This window comes from Rhamphochromis sp. 'chilingali' (genome assembly GCF_963969265.1).
Source record: "Rhamphochromis sp. 'chilingali' genome assembly, chromosome: 20".
In the NCBI taxonomy this organism is placed as follows: Eukaryota; Metazoa; Chordata; class Actinopteri; order Cichliformes; family Cichlidae; genus Rhamphochromis; species Rhamphochromis sp. 'chilingali'.
Window position 1 is genome coordinate 23,797,273 of NC_137947.1, and position 20,210 is coordinate 23,817,482.

The window sequence follows — 20,210 nt, forward strand, 5'->3', positions numbered from 1 at the left end:
ACACGCTTCTTGCGACCCTGTTGACTATTTTGAATGAAACGCTTGATTGTTCGATGATCACGCTTCAGAAGCTTTGCAATTGCAATTGCATTTTGCCAAAGGAAAGGAAGTTGCCTAATAATTATGCACACCTGATATAGGGTGTTGATGTCATTAGACCACACCCCTTCTCATTACAGAGATGCACATCACCTAATATGCTTAATTGGTAGTAGGCTTTCGAGCCTATACAGCTTGGAGTAAGACAACATGCATGAAGAGGATGATGTGGACAAAATACTCATTTGCCTAATAATTCTGCACTCCCTGTATGTGATGAAATCAGGGATTGTAATGCTTTTAAGACCCTCTTCATTGAAAAACCAATGTATAGATAAAATACTTTAGCAAGTTGGAGATGGCAAATGTGTTGTAAAAAGTTACTTGTTTGTGCATTAAGCAAATGCAGAGTGACACTGGAGTTTTTGATTCTGGTATTCACTCTGCGTTGTTAAATACATGACTACATTAGTCACTAAGATAGTGCATAGCAATTAGTCACTGATAGTATAAAGATTACCAGATCAGTAGTTTGACAGCTGCTAAAAATATATCTATATATTTATAATAACAATGTGTCAAATCAAAGTGAAACTGTGTCACTATGAAAGGGTCCCTTTAATCGTGATGAACACATTTTTAGTTTCCACAGTGTCTGGTTCTCTCTCTCACCTCAGCTAGCCTCAACACTTGTTCTGCACAACCAACCCGGATAAAAGAGACGCAATAAGAAACTTGCTGATAGAAAATGTGTGATAGTAGAGACCAAAACCGAGCTAAGAGATAGTGAATAATAGCCTTACACTCATCAACACTAAAATAACTCTGGATGAGTCATCGTGCTGCTCTGTAATCACTGGCAGGTGGAAAATAACAATTATTTACGAATAAATTCACTACATCAGTATGCAAGTTACATGCTTTAGTCCTAATGGCAAAAATCTCGACTTCTACAGGTTCACGGTTGGCTAAAAGTCATTTTTAAGCACTCTGCCAGACCCTTCCAGTATTTTCCCTGACTCAGTTTTTTCCAGCTCATCATTTAAGCAACTATGATGATAATGCACTTACTGTAAATTGCTTTGGGCAAATGCATGCCAAATGCATATAATGTGATATATAATGAAGTCTGTACTATATAAAATATCCAAGACTTCAAGTTTTGATAGTGTTTATTCTATTAAACAGACATATTTCAATTAGTTATTTGCAAATTCAGCCTGATATGTTTAGGATTTTGGAACAATATCCAGGCATTAAAGAATGGGTTTATAATAGCTGCCCCACCAGCAGGTCGTCGGAGTGTATAATTGTATGCTAGTGTACCATTTGAGAAGACTATAATAGTGCAGCATGAAAGCAGTTATGAAACATGAAAAGGGAGTTGTACATTAACAACTAATCTAATACATTGCTGTCCATAGCCCTCATCATCAATCATCATTATCATCTTTCTAAACCTCTTCCCTCTCCAAGTGCATTTGATACTGACATCCACTGGCAAGCTAAAAAAATAAATAAATAAAATAAAAATAAAAAAATCAATGAGAAGTAACACAAGTCCATTTACACCACTCGGATAAAAAAACGATTGTGCATCGTCCAATTATGTTCGTCTATTTACCCTCAGAGTAATGGCTTAATTTTACACTGTCACATAAAAGTAGACAGACAGTTAAGTAACCTTAAAAGTTTAGGGCTCTGAACTTAGTACTGGTACAATTATCCAGGTGTTTAGATCTCAGATTAGTCTTGTCTTTATTTAATATTATTGTATTAACGTTAAAATTAACGAAATTTGAAAGCGCACAGCTGCAGAGTGGTTTTGGTTTCTGCCAGGGGTGCACAGACTTGCTGCAAGGGAAATCGTCACTGGCCGTCATCTCACCCACCGACCCGCTATTAATAGCAGCTGGTTTGCTTTCGTCACTCCTCAGCAGTGCAGGAGGGAGAGGGGGAGGAGGGCAGAGAGCAATAGAGAGGAAGGAGGGAGACGGATAAAAGGGAGGAGGGGTGTAGGCAGAGGATTGGGAATGCAGAAGAAAGCCGGAGAGCAGAAGGATGACGCTCATCCCTTAAGTTGGTCTAAACGTCACTGCGTGACGTCTGTGCGTGTGTGCAAGAGCGCTCAGACATGATGTGAATTTCCACACGTCTTTAATCTTCATTTACAACAAAGTGCTAGTCACTATTCAAGTGATTTATATAGTATACAAGGTACTTCGATATTCACCAGAGGTGTGTGATCACTCACCTTGAGGTCCCTGTGGACAATATCGTGCTGGTGGATGTGGCTGACGCTCTCCAGGATCTGATTAATGCAGTGGCTGGAAGAGACAGAGAAGGATGAGGAGCACAAGGCAGACACATTCGTCAATCCACAGGAGATCACAAATGCAGACTGAAGCAGAAGTTTTAAAAAAGAAGAAGAAGAAGAAGAAACTAGTTTAGGGTGGAATTCATATTACGTGACAGTTAAAGTACACGACGAGCATACGAGTAAAGACAGAAATGCCACAAAAAAGATAAAAAAGAGGATATGGTTGAACAGGTTTCTGTTGTTCACACTGTATAGTGTCACAGTATTAAAGTAAATTGGTAGACAGCTCTTCCACTGGGCACATAACAAAATTACGAAGCGCTTTAAGCTTTGCCATTATTATATGCAACCAAAAACACCCAGAGCCTTGACGTAACCCTGCATTAAGAGCCAGGTTATGGCCTCAGTCATCCCAAGTGGCCCATGGATGACACGGTGAAAAAGAAAGCAGGATACAGAAAATACAGCAACCCATTTCCAGACACTCTTTCTAAAGAGACAATGCAACCTGTTACAAGAACGGAGGGCTACAAAGAGGAATACAATGCTCTGCTCTCCCACTGCTTCCTTAGTTCTGCTCAGCTGGCCAATCACAAAGTGGCTACAAATGTCAGATCATTAGTGGCTGTGGGTCCGTGGTAACAGACACCCACAATGCAACACAGGAAGGGTGTAGGGGTGTGTGTGTGTGAGTGAGTGTTTCAGACGCTAAACTGGCATTCACATCCCCTTCACACCAGCAGTGTAGACGTGAGAAAAGAGCTGCTCTCTAGTTATGGTTGCTGTGTGACTACTTCAGCAAAAGAAGCACTATCAATGTCTTGAAGGAGACCCTTTCAGAAAATGTGCCCGTAAATCACATTTACCTCGCCCTTACAGAAGAATTTTGTCTAACTTTTTTTTTTGGCTGATCGACTAAATCCTTGCAACCAGGGTCTTTTTCACCAAATTTGCAACATTCTAGTGGTTGATGGGCAACACAAAATCATTTCCTGTTGCTCATTTTGACACTGAGGCTGTAGTATCAGTCATATGCCGCAAGGCTGAATGCAGTAGTTTGATTCTGACCAGTGGCTTTTTGCTGCATGTCTTCCTCTTTCTCCCTGCCTTCCGGTCTCTCTTTACTGTGCTATCTAACAAAGGCGCAAAAACCCAAGTCAATAAAAAATTATTATTATTTGGATATACAAGGGTATACTCTCAAGGAGAAAAGTGCAGCATTGACAGTTTTTGGCCTGATTCATTATTTTCGATAGCTGAGGAAAAAACTCCAAATGAAAAACACCTGCCTGTTCACATGACTGTAGATGCCCAATCCTATGAGCGACTAACAGCTTAAAATGTTTGCATTTACTGAGGTTTTTCCTGTGAGATGATGATGAACGCAAAACTATAAAGCACTTAACTAGCAGCAAGGTAAGGTTTTAGGCTTTCTGTATGTGTGAACACATCGAAACTGTTGTTTGGTCTTGTTACTATTTTAAAAAGTAAACTGTATCCAGCCATGATGTCAATAGTTCATCCAAGGATCTAAACTCTCCAATCTAAATGGAAAAAATGGCTCAGAGTCTGTGGTTATATTTGCTTAAAATAACACTGTTTAAATGATTTTATATTCTAGCTTTTTATATTTCTTTATAATTAGATCAGGCTAAAAAGGCTAGAAGGTAGAGTGTACTCAACACATTGTGACAGATAGTCAAACTAGAGATTAAGTGCATAATCAAACCTACCCCAGCAACAGATCAACTGATTAGAAGGTAACAGTTCAGTCAACCAACAATTTGGCTGACTAAAGCCCCACATTACACTAAGCTAAACACCTGATTTATTTATGAACCCCCCATGAGCCATGTAAGATTTATAAATGTACCTGCAATCTTTGAGCAACATTCCCGTGTACTTGGAGCAGAGGATAAGTGGTGCAAGAAGAAGTATGTGGTGCATTTTTTAAGTAAATGAACGTGACGAAAGAAATGTGGGCAGGGTGTGAGGGGGGAGTCTTATGTAAGCTTGTCCTCAGCATGCATATCTACAATTCTTTCGGCTCAGTTAAAGTTGCTATTATTTCTCTTAAAATAAATTGAGCTTGGCATTTAGTAAAGGTGAAGTAAGGGACAACAGCGGGAGGGGGAGACAGATTTAGGGAGTATTGTCGTCTCTCTGCGAGAGAGAATCAAGAGTGTCCAAATTAGAGCACAACAGGACTTAAAATTTATCCCGCCATTTATTCTGTCCCTACCCAGCTTCCTCATACACATATATGACATTTATTATTTTTCATGTGTTACTGAGCCTATTTTATCTTCAGCCTAATCTAGTATAATGCCTATTGTACTATTTTCCTCTTGTACTTACCTTAACTCTATTGATTGCCTTTCGCATTCTCTATTGCAAGTTTTGACATATTTTTTTAATTCTGCTATTTAAGTCATTATCTAACTGATTAAAAGCTTTTACATCATGGTTAAGCGCTTAGGCATGTAGGTAATGCAAAAAACCAAACCTCAACTTCGGACAACAAACTAAAAATAAGTTTTAAACTCAGAGGACAGCTTTGTCATTGTTTATTAATGAAATTTAAAAGCACTGAGTCACTTGGTCCAAAATAAAGTGTATACAGGTTGTGCCAGAAAGCAATGGTTCTGCTGCTACAGCACAAAGTACATTAACACAGATTCAAATCGCAAAATATTTTATGAGAGTTCACAGCAACCAAAAACAAAAAGGCACAAAAATCAATTTTGTGCTAACTTAGTGTACCTGGCATCTGCTTCACTGTAGTACTCTCTGGCGACAATGTCCTCAAACAGCTCGCCTCCAGTGACTCTGCGGAAACATACATGAAAAATAGAAACTTTGTATTTTGTGTTTATTTCTGAGTGAAGATCCCCAGCACAGATGGAAAACAAGCATACTGCAGACAATATCACCAAAACATGCTTTTTAAAGATCAGTTTGTCTTTTTTTTCCATTTTTACCCCAATTAACTGCTATTTGTGGACTAACACATGAGAAAAAGTGAGTTCTTTTTGTAAAGTTGGAGTCATTACCTCTAGACAATAAACAAAAATTGATCAACAGAGGAAGAAAGGCCTGAACTGGTAATGTGTGTGTTTGTACTGTGATTCACTCACAGGTCAAAGACAAGGTAATGGAAGCCTTCCTCTGCGATGCTGTCATGCAGTCGTACTAGTGAGGGAGAGAAACACACAAAGAAACAGAAAGAGCCATCAAATAAAAATCTGCAAATCAACTTTAGGTGTTTAGGTTGGAGATTGCGTGCAGTCACTTCAGGCTTGTTAGTTGATCACAGCCATTGACATGTCGAAGAGGTTAACACGTGAGGAGCGGATCGAAATCGTGTTGATATCTGGTGAACGCAGTAACCGGGTCATTGCAGCAGATTTCAATGCAAGACACCCTACGAGACCACCCATCTCCCATGCTACAGTCAGCAAACTGTTTCATGAAACTGGTTCAGTGTTGGATTTGCCAAAATGTGGACGCAAGAAAACTCACTAATGAAGAAACATCAGTGGCTGTCCTAGCTTCATTCAGCAAGAGTCGACAGCGTAGCACTCGCCGCATGTCACTGGAGAGTGGCATTAGTCAAACATCCCTTCGGCAGATATTAGCTACTCACAAAGGCAAACATTTATGTGAATGGTGACGTTAACAAACAAAACCACCGCTATTGGTCTGACACTAACCCACATTGGATGGATCCCTCCAGGACTGTTGGACCAACAAAAGTGATGGTTTGGTGTGGTACAGTGGGGCAAAAAAGTATTTAGTCAGCCACCGATTGTGCAAGTTCCTCCCCTTAAAATGATGACAGAGGTCAGTAATTTGCACCAGAGGTACACTTCAACTGTGAGAGACAGAATGTGAAAAAAAAATCCATGAATTCACATGGTAGGATTTGTAAAGAATTTATTCGTAAATCAGGGTGGAAAATAAGTATTTGGTCACCTCAAACAAGGAAAATCTCTGGCTCTCACAGACCTGTAACGTCTTCTGTAAGAAGCTTTTCTGTCCCCCACTCGTTACCTGTATGAATGGCACCTGTTTGAACTCATCATCTGTATAAAAGACACCTGTCCACAGCCTCAAACAGTCAGACTCCAAACTCCGCCATGGCCAAGACCAAAGAGCTTTCGAAGGACACCAGGAAAAGTATTGTAGACCTGCACCAGACTGGGAAGAGTGAATCTACAATAGGCAAGCAGCTTGGTGTGAAAAAATCAACTGTGGGAGCAATCATCAGAAAATGGAAGACATACAAGACCACTGATAATCTCCCTCGATCTGGGGCTCCACGCAAGATCTCATCCCGTGGGGTCAAAATGATCATGAGAACGGTGAGCAAAGATCCCAGAACCACACGGGGGGACCTGGTGAATGACCTGCAGAGAGCTGGGACCAAAGTAACAAAGGTCACCATCAGTAACACACTACAACGGCAGGGAATCAAATCCCGCAGTGCCAGACGTGTTCCGCTGCTGAAGCCAGTGCATGTCCAGGCCCGTCTGAAGTTTGCCAGAGAGCACATGGATGATACAGCAGAGGATTGGGAGAATGGTTTCATCTGACCACATGACAAAGTAGAAGTTTTTGGTATAAACTCAACTCGTCGTGTTTGGAGGAAGAAGAATACTGAGTTGCATCCCAAGAACACCATACCTACTGTGAAGCATGGGGGTGGAAACATCATGCTATGGGGCTGTTTTTCTGCCCAGGGGACAGGACGACTGATCTGTGTTAAGGACAGAATGAATGGGGCCATGTATCGTGAGATTTTGAGCCAAAACCTCCTTCCATCAGTGAGAACTTTGAAGATGAAACGAGGCTAGGTCTTCCAACATGACAATGATCCAAAACACACCGCCTGGGCAACAAAGGAGTGGCTCCGTAAGAAGCATTTGAAAGTCCTGGAGTGGCCTAGCCAGTCTCCAGACCTCAACCCCATAGAAAATCTGTGGCGGGAGTTGAAAGTCCGTGTTGCTCGGCGACAGCCCCAAAACATCACTGCTCTCGAGAAGATCTGCATGGAGGAATGGGCCAAAATACCAGCTACTGTGTGTGCAAACCTGGTAAAGACCTATAGTAAACGTTTGACCTCTGTTATTGCCAACAAAGGTTATGTTACAAAGTATTGAGTTGTATTTTTGTTATTGACCAAATACTTATTTTCCACCCTGATTTACGAATAAATTCTTTACAAATCCTACCATGTGGATTCATGGATTTTTTTTTTCCACATTCTGTCTCTCACAGTTGAAGTGTACCTCTGGTGCAAATTACTGACCTCTGTCATCATTTTAGGTGGGGGAACTTGCACAATCGGTGGCTGACTAAATACTTTTTTGCCCCACTGTATATGGGGTACAACGATAATGGGTCCATTCTTCATCAATGGAAACCTCAAGGCCACTGGATATTTGAAATTGCACTGAAGCTGGCACGTTCCCTGAGTTTTTCCAGCAAGATGGTGCACCACCACATTATGGGTGCCAGGTCCGAGCATTCCTAGATGAACAGTTTCCTGGAAAGTGGATTGGTCGTCGTGGGCCAGTTGAACGGCCCCCAAGGTCTCCCGATCTGACCCCCTTAGACTTTTATCTTTGGGCTCATCTGAAGGCAATTGTCTATGGTGTGAAGATACGAGATGTGCAGCACCTGAAACTACGGATACTGGATGCCTGTGCTGGCATTTCTCCTGCGGTGTTGCTATCAGTGTGTGAAGAGTGGGAGAAGAGGGTTGCATTGACAATCCAACACAATGGGCAGCACATTGAACACATTCTATAAGCGGTCAGAAACCTGTAAATAACTCATGAAAGAATAAAGTTGCATTGAAAACAAGCACATCGTTGTTTTTCTTGTGACATTACCAATAAGTTTGATGTGTCACATGGCCCTCTTCCTATTGACAAAACAAAAGTTGTATCCAAGATGGCCGACTTCTGAGGAGTTTGCCCCCTCACATATACTAATGTGCCACAAACAGGACTTTAATATCACCAACCATTTCCATGTTATTACGGTGTATCCATATAAATGGCCCACCCTGTATAACAACTATAAGCCGAGTCAAAAAGGTCTAGAAACCAGTTTGTGACCCTCTGGTCAAAAATGTGATTCCCAATGCTAAACACCTAGTGGACAAAAACATGAATTTCAGTTCCTGAAGTTTATAATGATTTTGGCTTGCCACAAATCACTTACTGGTGTAGGCCTGTGTAAATGGAGATTAAAGTAAATTAAAAGAGGGTGCCCTGTAGGCCTGGGTATGCAGATATAGGTTTGTAAAGAGGTAGGCTAATCTACAAAAATTCTCGATGTCTTTAGGAAATTTTGGTTCTAGAAACTGAGTAGTAGATCATTATTTCATAATGTCCTTAATCAACTAAACTTGGCTCAGAAAGCCTCTACACATCACTGAGACGCTATAGAAGATAGTAAAAACTGTATTAGACGAAGAATAAAATAAAAGGTTGGGGCCTCATTATGCCAAAGATACAGGTACTGCAGCACCATGCAGTAACACCTGTAGTAATATGAGCCACCATGATCAGTTTCATAAGTCAGGTAAGTCAGCAGAAGGTGCCATTTTTCATACTGACAGGCTAAAAGGCCTGTTACCCAACAAGTCTTCACCTGAGTCAATGATGCCTGTTTTACAACTTTTTCCATCAGCAGTGGGTCAAAGTAGAAACTGCTCAGGGACTCATGCATGGCTAAACAGACATGCTCATATATTTAAATAAATCCCAAGGAAAGCATTCAAATCCTGACAAGACAGTCAGCAAACTTCTTTTATTTTTTTATTTTGTTTAATAAAAATGATAATAATGAAAGTTATTAATTGCTAGCTTGGGAACAAAGCCAGGAGAACATACACAGTGAAATGACAATATTATTATGGCTTTGCAAACACACACAAGGTCAGTGATAGAAGGTGTCTCAGTCTTCCCGGAGCACCGGGCGCCTATCTGAAATGATGAGACGGTACAGTATGTAGTCACAGTGCTGCCTGGCAGATTGGCAACAAACAAACAGCCTTTTGGATACAAACACTAAGAGACCTGCTCCCTGTTTTCATTATTTATAATTAGTTTGATACTACTATATCCCTTGTTTTTGGCTGATTACTGTACCGTATGCAGATTGGCTAAACTTCTTTCTTCAGAAACGAGGATGTTTTACCAAAAGCACAACTTTGATACCGCACCAAGACCATCAAGCTTGCAAATTAAGTAGTAATACAGTTTTTCTTTTTGCAAGCTTCAGTGTAAGGATCAAATAAAGAACTATTTTTAGTGTCTTTGCTCTCTGTTTACTTGGTGGTAATTTTGAGGGAAATATCTAGTGGCCATTAACTATTCAGTGTCACATACACAAAACAATGACGCACAGTACACAAAGTAAACAGCGCTGATCGCATTAGTGCGACCAGCTGACTGAGCATGTGTTGGCGTTCAGACTCACTTTGTCTTGTTGGCTGCTGGCCAGTTGCACCATGCAAATATCCCACACAGCGACAGGCCAGGTAACTGGCTGATTTGCATATCACCTGGGGCCATTTGCTTCAAAGTTATTATTAAACTGAACAACACTGAAATGAAACCCAACTTTGGTGCAGTTGTTCTTGCTGTTTTGGTTCTATATAAAAAACAAAACAAAACTGGGCAACCACAAGGTTTCAGCTTTCAGGGAAACTGTTGGTTTTCACATTCATATTGGCCAAATCTGATCTGTAAGCAACTGAGCATGTTTCACGTGATGAAGTATAGGTATAAAGCAAAAAGCCCCTGAAAAACCAGAAGTGAATATGGCTGTAACACGTTTTCTGTTCTTAAGCCCATCCTCCCTGATAGGAATGGCTTGAATATGATTATCAAAACACATGTTCACAAACTGAAGCTTCTAAGATGTTAATGAAGGTGAACTGAGAACTGTTTCTAGAACTATTTATCCAAAAGTGCTCACGACAAGATCTGAAAGACAGAATTTATTACAGGGCTGTTGCATTAAGGTCCATTATTTGTATCTGACTGTACCCATTTAACCGTTACTCAAATAAACATTGAGACACCGACAGCTGCTAAAGGGTGCTAATATTCAGTTCAATCCAATTCAACTATATTTATGTAACACCAAATCACAAGAAAAGTTACCTCAAGGTGCTAATTTATGAGCACCAAAAACACAAACATGATGAAGAGGTCCAGTTAACAGCCTCAAATTAGCTGGGGTGATGCCTAACAATCAAAGCAGTTAAGCATTTACTCACACGTAACTTTTACAGCACACTTACAGTTATTCTTAAGGGCAAAATCTCTGTAGCAAATGACGATGTACGGCCTATTTAAGTAACACACTGTATTAAATACAACAGCATTAAATGTTGATCTACTCTGATCTCTGGTCTGAATAAAACTGAAACAAAAAAAAACAAAAAAAAGCTGTAGCTTTTGTTTTGTTCAAATTTCTACAGATGTTTTCATGAAACATCTGCATTATCACAGCTGTGTCACTAATCATTTAATCTCTTGGCTCCCAAAGGTCACTCACCTATGTTCGGATGTTTCAGCAGGCGACAGATCCTCGCCTCCCGCTCCAATTTCTGGTGATCTGAGGATAGAGAAGAGCAGAGAGGAAATGGTAAACACTCAGTAATAGTACCAGGAGGAGAAGTCACTGTGTTTTTGTCCAGCATGCAGAACAGACCCCTTTCTCAAAATCCACTGAGTAAGTGGACACAGAACGGCGTAATGCTGAAGTACACAAAAAAAGAGGAGCCATAACATTCACTCAACTGACTGCAGGCCGTGTTCAACATCACTTCTCCAAAAGCACGCTTTGAAAACAGCTTTTTCTGCAGAACTTTTTAACATGTGTTCACAATTTAAGTGCTAATAAATGATTTATTTCTTTTTCTAAACAACAGATTTTCGCAAACATTAAAAGTTGATATCTTGTTTGGTAGGACTTCAGAACTGCCTGCACCAGCGACTTCGCAACTTGATTAAAAATGTTCTTTCAACTCTGAACTGGTTACACACAAACATATAAACATACTTCATTTTTTTTCTCTCCAATCTCTCCTGCTCCTCCCACTCCACTGAGAACAATCATTTTTCTTCATCTAAACTTGACCAAAATCAATCAACTTGAACTGGAGACGACAGCAAAACACTTCATAGTAGCAGAGCCCGATGATGTAAGAGGCCAAAACAGAGACCGTAAACTAATGCATGATTACACAAGCAGACAAACAGCTGTATAGTGTACACACACAGAGACATACACAAAATAAGCACAAGCTTTTTGCACTTAGTGAAATTAGTCTTGTGGGTCTGCCCTTAATACAATCAGTGTCCAGATAATGATTCTAATGGCAAGGGGAGGATGTCCATGCATGTGTGTGTATGCAGCTGCATGTTTCAGGCAGATTGGTTGCACAGATACAGTAGATACAATGGATGGCATGTCCTGTTGCGGGGTCTAAGAGGTCAGGTTTATGTTGGGCTTTCCTGCCACCAACCAGCTGCTGGTCTCAGTGGACAGATGGAGTGCTTACTTGGGTGCACAGACCTCTGTGTGTGCGCCTATGTGTTTTGGTTCGAGTTCGCAACAGAGGGTTAGAGACACTGGACATCCCTTATCCCAAAAATATTAGTTTGACCATCATTTTGTAATTGCATAATAGATTATCTTCTTGATATATCTTTATATTGTCTGACAATATCTTTTTTTCACTGAAGCTGAAAATCACAGTCACCAATTCCTTACTGCTTTTTTTGTAAACCTTTTGAAAACCTTTGAATTTAGTATCAGGGGAAAACTAACATTGTACTATACACGCTACATAAACACATCAAATAAACCCAATTGGAAACAAAAATGTGTTATTGGTTTTCTATCATAAAAGCTACAGATATGTACAACTCTAAGCAGAAGTATGGCTCCTGTTGTGAACACCACTTGTTCTGCCCAACTTATATGGCTATCAATATACATTCACCAGGCACTTCACTGTAAACATCTGTTCAACAACTTAATGCATTTAGGAGGGCAAGCACAGTCCATACAACCGGCTGAAATTTAAGTCGAACATAAAAACAAAAATCAACCAAAAGCAAGTTTAAAAATATGAGTTTTAAGCTGTTTTTTTTTTTTTATGTGTGTGTATGCAGCTGCATTTTTCAGGCAGACTGGTTGCACAGATACAGTAGATACAGTAGATAGATAGAAAAGCTGTAATCAGTGAGCTAAGCTCATAGGGTGGAGGTACCTCAGAGGTCAGAGAAGGCTTCAGTTGGATCAAATCTCAGAACAGGCTGGAAAAACACTTACAGGAAAAGTGAATAGGAAATACTTCCTTCCTCCACAGCAAACACAGAGGGGACTGTAGAGTCAGTGGAAAAACAATTCAGTGGCTACCATGTAAATACATAATTTGTGGTCTTGTGTGCCTACAAAATATTATGAAATCAAATTACACTTCTATATTTGACTTGGCACTCACAGCAAGACACAAATGACAGCAGTAATACTTCAATATCCTTGTTGAAAGCTAATATTATTTGAAATAAAAAATACAACTTTTTAATTCCCTCTGAATGTTAATAACAGTGTTTAAATGTAACCCCAAGTACTGAGAAATGGGTGGCCAGATGACTCGTTCTGTACATTTTAAACAGTTCGTATTTTCAAAGTTTTTGCAGACCTATGAACATTAACTTGCTTAAATAAAAATAAAAAAGTGAGAATTGTTTCAGGTTATTTGATAATTTAAAGCTGTAACCTTTGTCTCTTCTTCCTTAATTGCACACAGGTCCGAAGTTATGAATTTCCGGTGAAATCTGTTGCACTCATCAGCAACAAGATACTACAGGAAGATACAGTAAGGGATGTAACAGTACCCTACATTTAACCCCAAAACTCTGAAACAGCAAGCCAGTCAGCTGTAGTGCTTCTCCTACATATCTCTGCACAGCATACACAGTGTATACCTGTCCTGTTCAGTTCAATATCTATGCTTTTTGCTTAGGCTTCACAGACACAAAAGTTTTGATAAGTCCAGCATTTTCAGAGAAAAAGAAAATATCAAAGCAGTCTACAGACATTCCACAACCTTCTTCTCAAAGCCATAATGGGCTATTTTGGCTGGTTGTATTCTTAGAAGTTGGATCTGCTTGCAAAAATAGGACTATTTTTCGATCCTGGCCTGATATGACGACTTTTATTACGCTTGTGATGGCAGACAAGCTTGGCACCCAGTCTGCTTAGAAACACTGCAAACTGACTGAGGAGTATCAGCAAAAAACAAAAAAAAATGTGAGAAGAGTTGGTGTCAAAAAGACAAATTTTATAGAAAAGAAAGTGACTGACAGAAAGGTAACTGTAGGCTTTTTCTAGAACCAACAGGACCAGCTAGTAAGTCATTAGAAATAAGACAGACGGGCTGTTATACAGGTGCTGAAAGTTGAACAACCGACCTAAAATTTAGAGAATTAACTCTCTAAATCTGGTATTTCTAAATGGGAAAAAACATATACATAGTGTGTTTAATTCTGCGCAGTGACACATAGTTTAAGTAAAAATGGAACCATTGTAGAAGTAAGAAAATGTCTTTCAAGACATGTGCAACTACACTAATAACTAGCCAGCCTTGGAACAAAGTCTCTATTAACCATATGTTGTGTTTTACTCCGTATGTTTGAAAGACAATTTGCAATCGCACCAAAAAAAGTTTCCCATGAGTCTAACAAAAGCGACTCTATGAGTAGGGATACATTCAGACATGTCTGTAGCAACAACAACAACAACAACAGTTTTAAAACAGCAGAGTTACAAAAACCAGGAAGTTGAAAAATACTGGTGACCACCAGTACTATCCCTCAGTCTCATAGCAGATTCACCTACGGTATCATTTTGAAGATCTAGGTGACACTGTTCTCAATTTATTGTGTTATAAGATTCTGAAAACTTGACCTTTGCAGCTCAGAGTAAAAAACTAACTTCAGAAATAAGAGTTGTTCAGTTTTATAGATACAATATGTTATAGAGGTTTGAATCACTTCACAGCCCATGATACGATATACTTCACTTATGATATGATATACCAACATAAACAGACAAAAATGCAGTACAGTGAAATCCATAAGAAACATGAGGTGAAAGCGACTGTTTTCCACAAGTCCCAAGCCGCCACAGACACAAAAGTTAACCAAATAAACAACTCTATATTAACAAAAGACAACAAAAACAGTTACAGTTGAGTTTTAATGATAAATGAAGCAGTCCTTGTACAGACTAGAAAGCGTTAAACAATTCTGAACACTGTTACGTTAAAAATATCAATTTTCTGCACATGCTGTTTTTTCTATGAAATTAACACAAAGAGAAAAAAATACCACATTGGCACTCACTGGCACAGGCCCTAATGATGAATCATATATGGAGGAAGAAGTTGTGTGCATGTTTTGTGCATGTTTGTTCCACCATCAAGTCAAACCCCCAGAGTTTACCATCCCCACCCTCTTACATATGCAAGCCCACCCTTTCGACTGCTTCCCAGAGAGATGGTATGATATCACACTGTCTGCTCCAAAGTGAAGAGCACACAGCACTTAGCCCAATTGGACTGAGTGATGCCTGACAGTGCAGCACATCATCATATTCATTTATCCAGCCAGCCCTCTGCTTATTACTCTCTCATCTAGAAGCTCCAAACAGACAGGGGGAGTGGATGAATGGATAGACAGAATAGATGTCATCTTTCAGCATACATTAACTTCTTGAAGAACGATCCAAACCCCATGAACCATGTACATCAATTATCTTCCACTCACATGGCAGAATACAGATAATGCTTTAATAGATGCAATAATGAGAGTAAACAACATGGCTAGCCGGCAAACATTTTGATTCTGACTTTTTGTTCTATCTTCAAACTCTTAACAAATATATTCCAAGTAGAAGTCCATTTATTTACAGCATGCACATCATAAGTAAATACATAATCATAAAATATGTAAGTACTCAAGATGTCAGTTAGCAGCTCCGTCAAGACTGTCAGGGATCCTTCATCCTCAGTCAACAATACATCACAATTGTTCTTCATCAGATGATTCGAGCAAACATGACAACCTGCTTCCTAACCACAGATATTAGTGGGATGAACCCCTGATTAGACTCTTCATGTGAAACAACTTCAGCCCAAAAAACACCCACGGGCAGGTACTATGTTTCTAAAGCTGATGCACCAAGAACCTACTGTTAGTATGTAAGACATCCAGCTTTCTATACTTCAACATGATGAACTGTGAAAGGGAAAACAGAGACCACGAAAACAACGTTCTACCTTCACCTTTTGTTTCTCACTGTATCCTTACACTTCCTCTAAGTAGTGTAATGTATGAGGGAGTATCTGTGTGTATGGGCTGTTGTTACACACATTTTTTGACTCGACAAAGCCATTAGACAACCTCACAATTCCATTTGAAGCCTTTAGCAAAGTTACAGTCAAGTCAATGAAAAGAGTGCTGTGAGCACAACTAAAAGCATAGCTCTCAGCCTTGTTTCCTTATTGTGCACAAACCAGCATGCAAAACAACACAGCCTAAATCCACACAGACCACTTTTGGATGCTCTAATTTTATTGTCCTGAAACAAACAACCTAAATGCCACAGGGTGTGTCCTGAATCACAGACATATTTATTCCTGTAAAGGAGTGCATGTGAAGGTGGAAGATCTTAAATCTAAAATGTTTGGCAGCATTTGGTAAGGCTCAACAGCTACATTTCATCCAATGTATGTTAACGTTGGGTCTACAAGCGATCATTCTGAAATTCAAGCATTAATAATCAAATAGAAATCAGAATATTGTCCTGTGCTCAGCCAACTGTGAAGCCGGCAAGGTTAACAGAAGCTATGACAGATATTTTGCAATCAGTCTGGATCACAATGTGTCCACCTAAGTTTCTACATATCCTTTGCCCACCTGGTATGCCTCAAGTAAAACCCTAAGGAAATATGAAGCCAGTCCCTTCAAAAAGTGAGTCAATAAACTCTCATGCCAAGTCCTAGAAAAGGACAACCTGCACGGCGTCAACGCATTAGCGCGGTTAGCTCATTAACCCGTTGACGCCATCCAGCCCCACGCACAAGGCGATCCGCAGTAACTCGTTAACGGAGATTTGCTGCGTTAATGCAGTTATGGCGTTAACGTCATTTTAACGAGGTTAACGTTGACAGCACTAATGAAACTGTTTGTGGTACTGGTGTTTTTTTGAAGATTTTATTGCCATTATCTGACAAATGACATAGCTTGATGTGTTGTTCTTAACTTCCAAGTGCTTCGGAGTCTTGTTGAGTAAAATTATGGTATATAATTAGTCTGTTAGCATTAGTCAGCTTAATAACCAGGTATCTGTGATTGTGGGTGGCACTATAAAGACTTTTACACACTGAACGGGTTGTGTAATTTTACAGATCTGAACTTCATGTATAACCTGTAAAAACACAGAACGTGTTGCGTTTTTGCCGAACATTTCTCCTCAAAAAACGGAATGTAGAAAAAAACAAAGCTGACATGAAGTGACGATGAGCTGATCCTGATGTTCCAAAACGACAAAAGGAAGAAACAGAGATTCTGGGTTCATCCAACTCTCACAAGAACATAGGAGCAGCAAGAATATTATGGTTTGATCTAGGAGTTAAAGCTGTATCACGGTCAATTTCGTACATATTTCAGGATGTCAGTGGGGCAGTTTTAGGTCATGTTAGCAGAGCTGGGACCACACCTGGGGAGGTAGAGAAATCATTTCAGAGAGTCGAGTTAGCTGAAGCAGTGTTTAGCTGTGTGTCTGAGGTAAAACAGTATCATTTTACTGTTTCAGTGTCATTCCATATTCAGCACAGTTGCGGAATTTGAGCTATGAGCACACCTGTTACTAAATACAGTCAGATCTGTTTAGTCGAATCCAAAACATCCGAAAAAATCAAACTTGGTTTGAAAAAGTAAATGCTGCAAATTCATGTAGTGAAGTTACAATAAGAATAGGTGAAAATATTTCTAATGCACGAAATATTCACACGATATTACATGTCCAGTCTGAAAGGGCCTTTCAGAGTTTATGAAATCAGTTTGTTAACCAAGCTTGCTAGTATTAGCTGACAGGACCCCACTCTACGCTCTGGTGACTTCTAGCTTGAAAAGTCTAACTAGCAGCCAAAATGCTAACACCACTGTGGTTATGTCGACACTGTTATAGAGTTATGCCTTATGTTATGCATTATATTAATCTAATATATCTAATTTATCTATTCCTGCCATGTTTTGTCAATACTGGACGCACACACCTCATTTCACGTAGCGCCCTATCTCACAGCAAATTCCTATTCACTCTGTGACATTTATGGGCTCTGGTGAGACCACACTTTTCTAGGAAAATGAATACATCTCAGGCCTAGTCATTGAGCTGTGTCGGGGTCTTCTGCACTGCAGACGTCTTCAGCCACAGTCAGCTCTACTTGGCAGGCAGAAAGGTTGGCAGATCAAGCAGCCTTTGCATTTTTGCTCAATATGAAGAAAAAGAAAAACATCCTGGTGTCTCACAAATGTTGCTGACAATATATAAGTCTTAAGAAGTCCAGTCAAAAGAGCAGTGAATCATGCAGTCTAAACTTCTTGGCTGATCCTCCAGACTTTCTATTGCTGTTGCTGGTTATGATTTACTGTCTGCATGAATGGGACTAAATGATTTTTATGATTTACAGTCTATATAAACAGGACTAAATCAATGACAGAAGGAACGTGGACTTGACTAATCCTCTTTAAGTTCTTATGCACAGCGAGCAGCTTCGTGTGTTCGTCTTACACAAACTATAGGATAAATGCAGTTTACTGCCTGAGTGCATTCATCTTAATACAATGATTTATTTAAGTGGTTCAGATCCAAATAAACAGTTTTAGCATTTTTTGGTAGACAAATTCAACAAATAACAAACAAAAAATACAGTTCTTGATTAAAGACAACAAAACAGTTGCTTCATTCAGATGGTTTTTTTTATTCAACCAAATTTTGGGTAATTAACTCAATTATTTATCAAACAGACTGATTTAAATACCTGAATTTCTTAACTGTCAATTTGGACTCTGGGCATTTAAAGGTTGTCTTTTTAGATCTTCTTTCTTTCTTTTTCTTTTTTTTTGCAAACAAGTCAATCAGCTGATCAATGAACAAAAAAAAGTTTCAGCCTCTCAAAGACATTGCTGCTGTCAAAGGCACTGAGCTTGTTAAACTCTGGAAGGCATTACTTTCCTATTTTAGGGTAGACCAACTGATGATGAGCTAACTGAATGGCAGGCTGACAGAACTCAACAGGCAGACAGAAAAGAGAGACATAGACTTTGGGTCAGTGTGGCCCAGAGCAGACAAGCCTATAAATAGATCCAATCCTCCTCCGGCTTACAGCCTTGAATCACACTGACCTGGCCCGCCCCGCATCAGCAAGCTGAGAGACAGAAATACAATGAGACAGAGAGTGAGCCAGACAGAGAAACAGAAGCGGAGCCAGACTGACAAAGATGTATAGAGAATCAAATGAAACAGAAAAGGCAGATGCAATTTTCTGACACTGATTTTAAAAGATCTCTCTTAGCTTCTTGCAACAACAGGTGACTCTAGTCAGACATCTCGTCGGTGCGAGAGGTCAGTGTTGTGTCAGTGGGCCGATACAGAGGATCAGGTTGTCTACTCAAAGCCAACAGCGGAATGATGTAAATACGATAAGAAGCCCATAATGGGCATGGAGGAAAGAAATATATTGGAGACATAATGGTGATGCTACAAATCCATCCATCCATCCATCCATCCATGTCTGATCATAAAGATATGATACATACAGCTAAATAACTTTAGTAATCTGGTAGTTTTAGTTCTCCATTCCTCTTCAGCTAAAGGGGCAGTCAGGACTGCACCCAGCCCTCAAAACCCTTCACTCTTGATTAGCCTCTTTTTTTATCCGCCTCTGCACTATGCTAATTAGGCAAAAACAGACACCATCGCTGCTCTACTGGACCCCAGAGACTGACCTAGTGCACTAAGTCAGCCAAGAGCAAAATGGAAAAAAAAAAGCAACAAGAAACAAGCCTTAAACCATTTCCACATATAAAGCTTGTCTCACAATCCAGGCTCTGGTTGATTAGGTAACTCGCTACATTTAGGGATGCAGACATGTTCAAGATGACCTGCTGAAGAATAAATGAAACGGCCTCAGAAAGATGGTTTTGGTGACTTTTAACATGTTTAAGAAAATGTTGATCTACTGGGATTTTCCCACACAGCCATTACTAGGATTAACAGAGAATGGGTCTGAAAAAGAGAAAATATCCAGTGAGCGACAAAATGTCACAAAGCTCAGCTTGTTTCACTGTACTCAGATTGCCTCCATAGTTAACAGATCTCAAACCAATAGAGCCCCTTTGGGATGTGTTGGAACTGGAGATTTGCGTCATAGATGTACAGCCAACAAATATGCAGTAACTGTGTGATGCTGTCGAGTCAATACAGACCAAAGTATCAGTTTCCAACACCTTGCTGAATCTATGCCATAAAGAATTAAGGCAAAAGGGGGTCCTGGTCCAGTACTAGCTAGGTGTAACCAACAAAGTGGCCAGTGAGTGTATTTTACTAACAAAGACTGCTCTGAGGTTGTCCGGTAAGATAGATCTACTTAAGTCTTTTTAGACAAAGACAGAAATCCCAAAACCCTACTAGTGTTACTCCATGCATGATAAAGTGCTGCTCTTCCCATGCTGTCAAACTCCTC

The 20,210-nt window shown here is 39.8% G+C and overlaps 1 protein-coding gene across 18 annotated transcripts in view; it reads right to left on the bottom strand.

Annotated features, from left to right (window-relative positions):
- Nucleotides 1-20,210, bottom strand: part of camk2g2 (calcium/calmodulin-dependent protein kinase (CaM kinase) II gamma 2) — an 86,734-nt gene that overhangs the window by 36,259 nt on the left and 30,265 nt on the right. For all 18 annotated transcript variants that reach the window (XM_080869149.1, XM_080869159.1, XM_080869148.1 and 15 more), the window contains exons 3-6: nucleotides 10,940-10,999; nucleotides 5,497-5,551; nucleotides 5,123-5,188; nucleotides 2,294-2,366 (exon numbers count right to left, since the gene is read on the bottom strand). In XM_080869149.1, coding sequence (XP_080725275.1) covers nucleotides 2,294-2,366; nucleotides 5,123-5,188; nucleotides 5,497-5,551; nucleotides 10,940-10,999 — 254 coding nt within the window. The remainder of the gene's footprint in view (nucleotides 1-2,293; nucleotides 2,367-5,122; nucleotides 5,189-5,496; nucleotides 5,552-10,939; nucleotides 11,000-20,210) is intronic.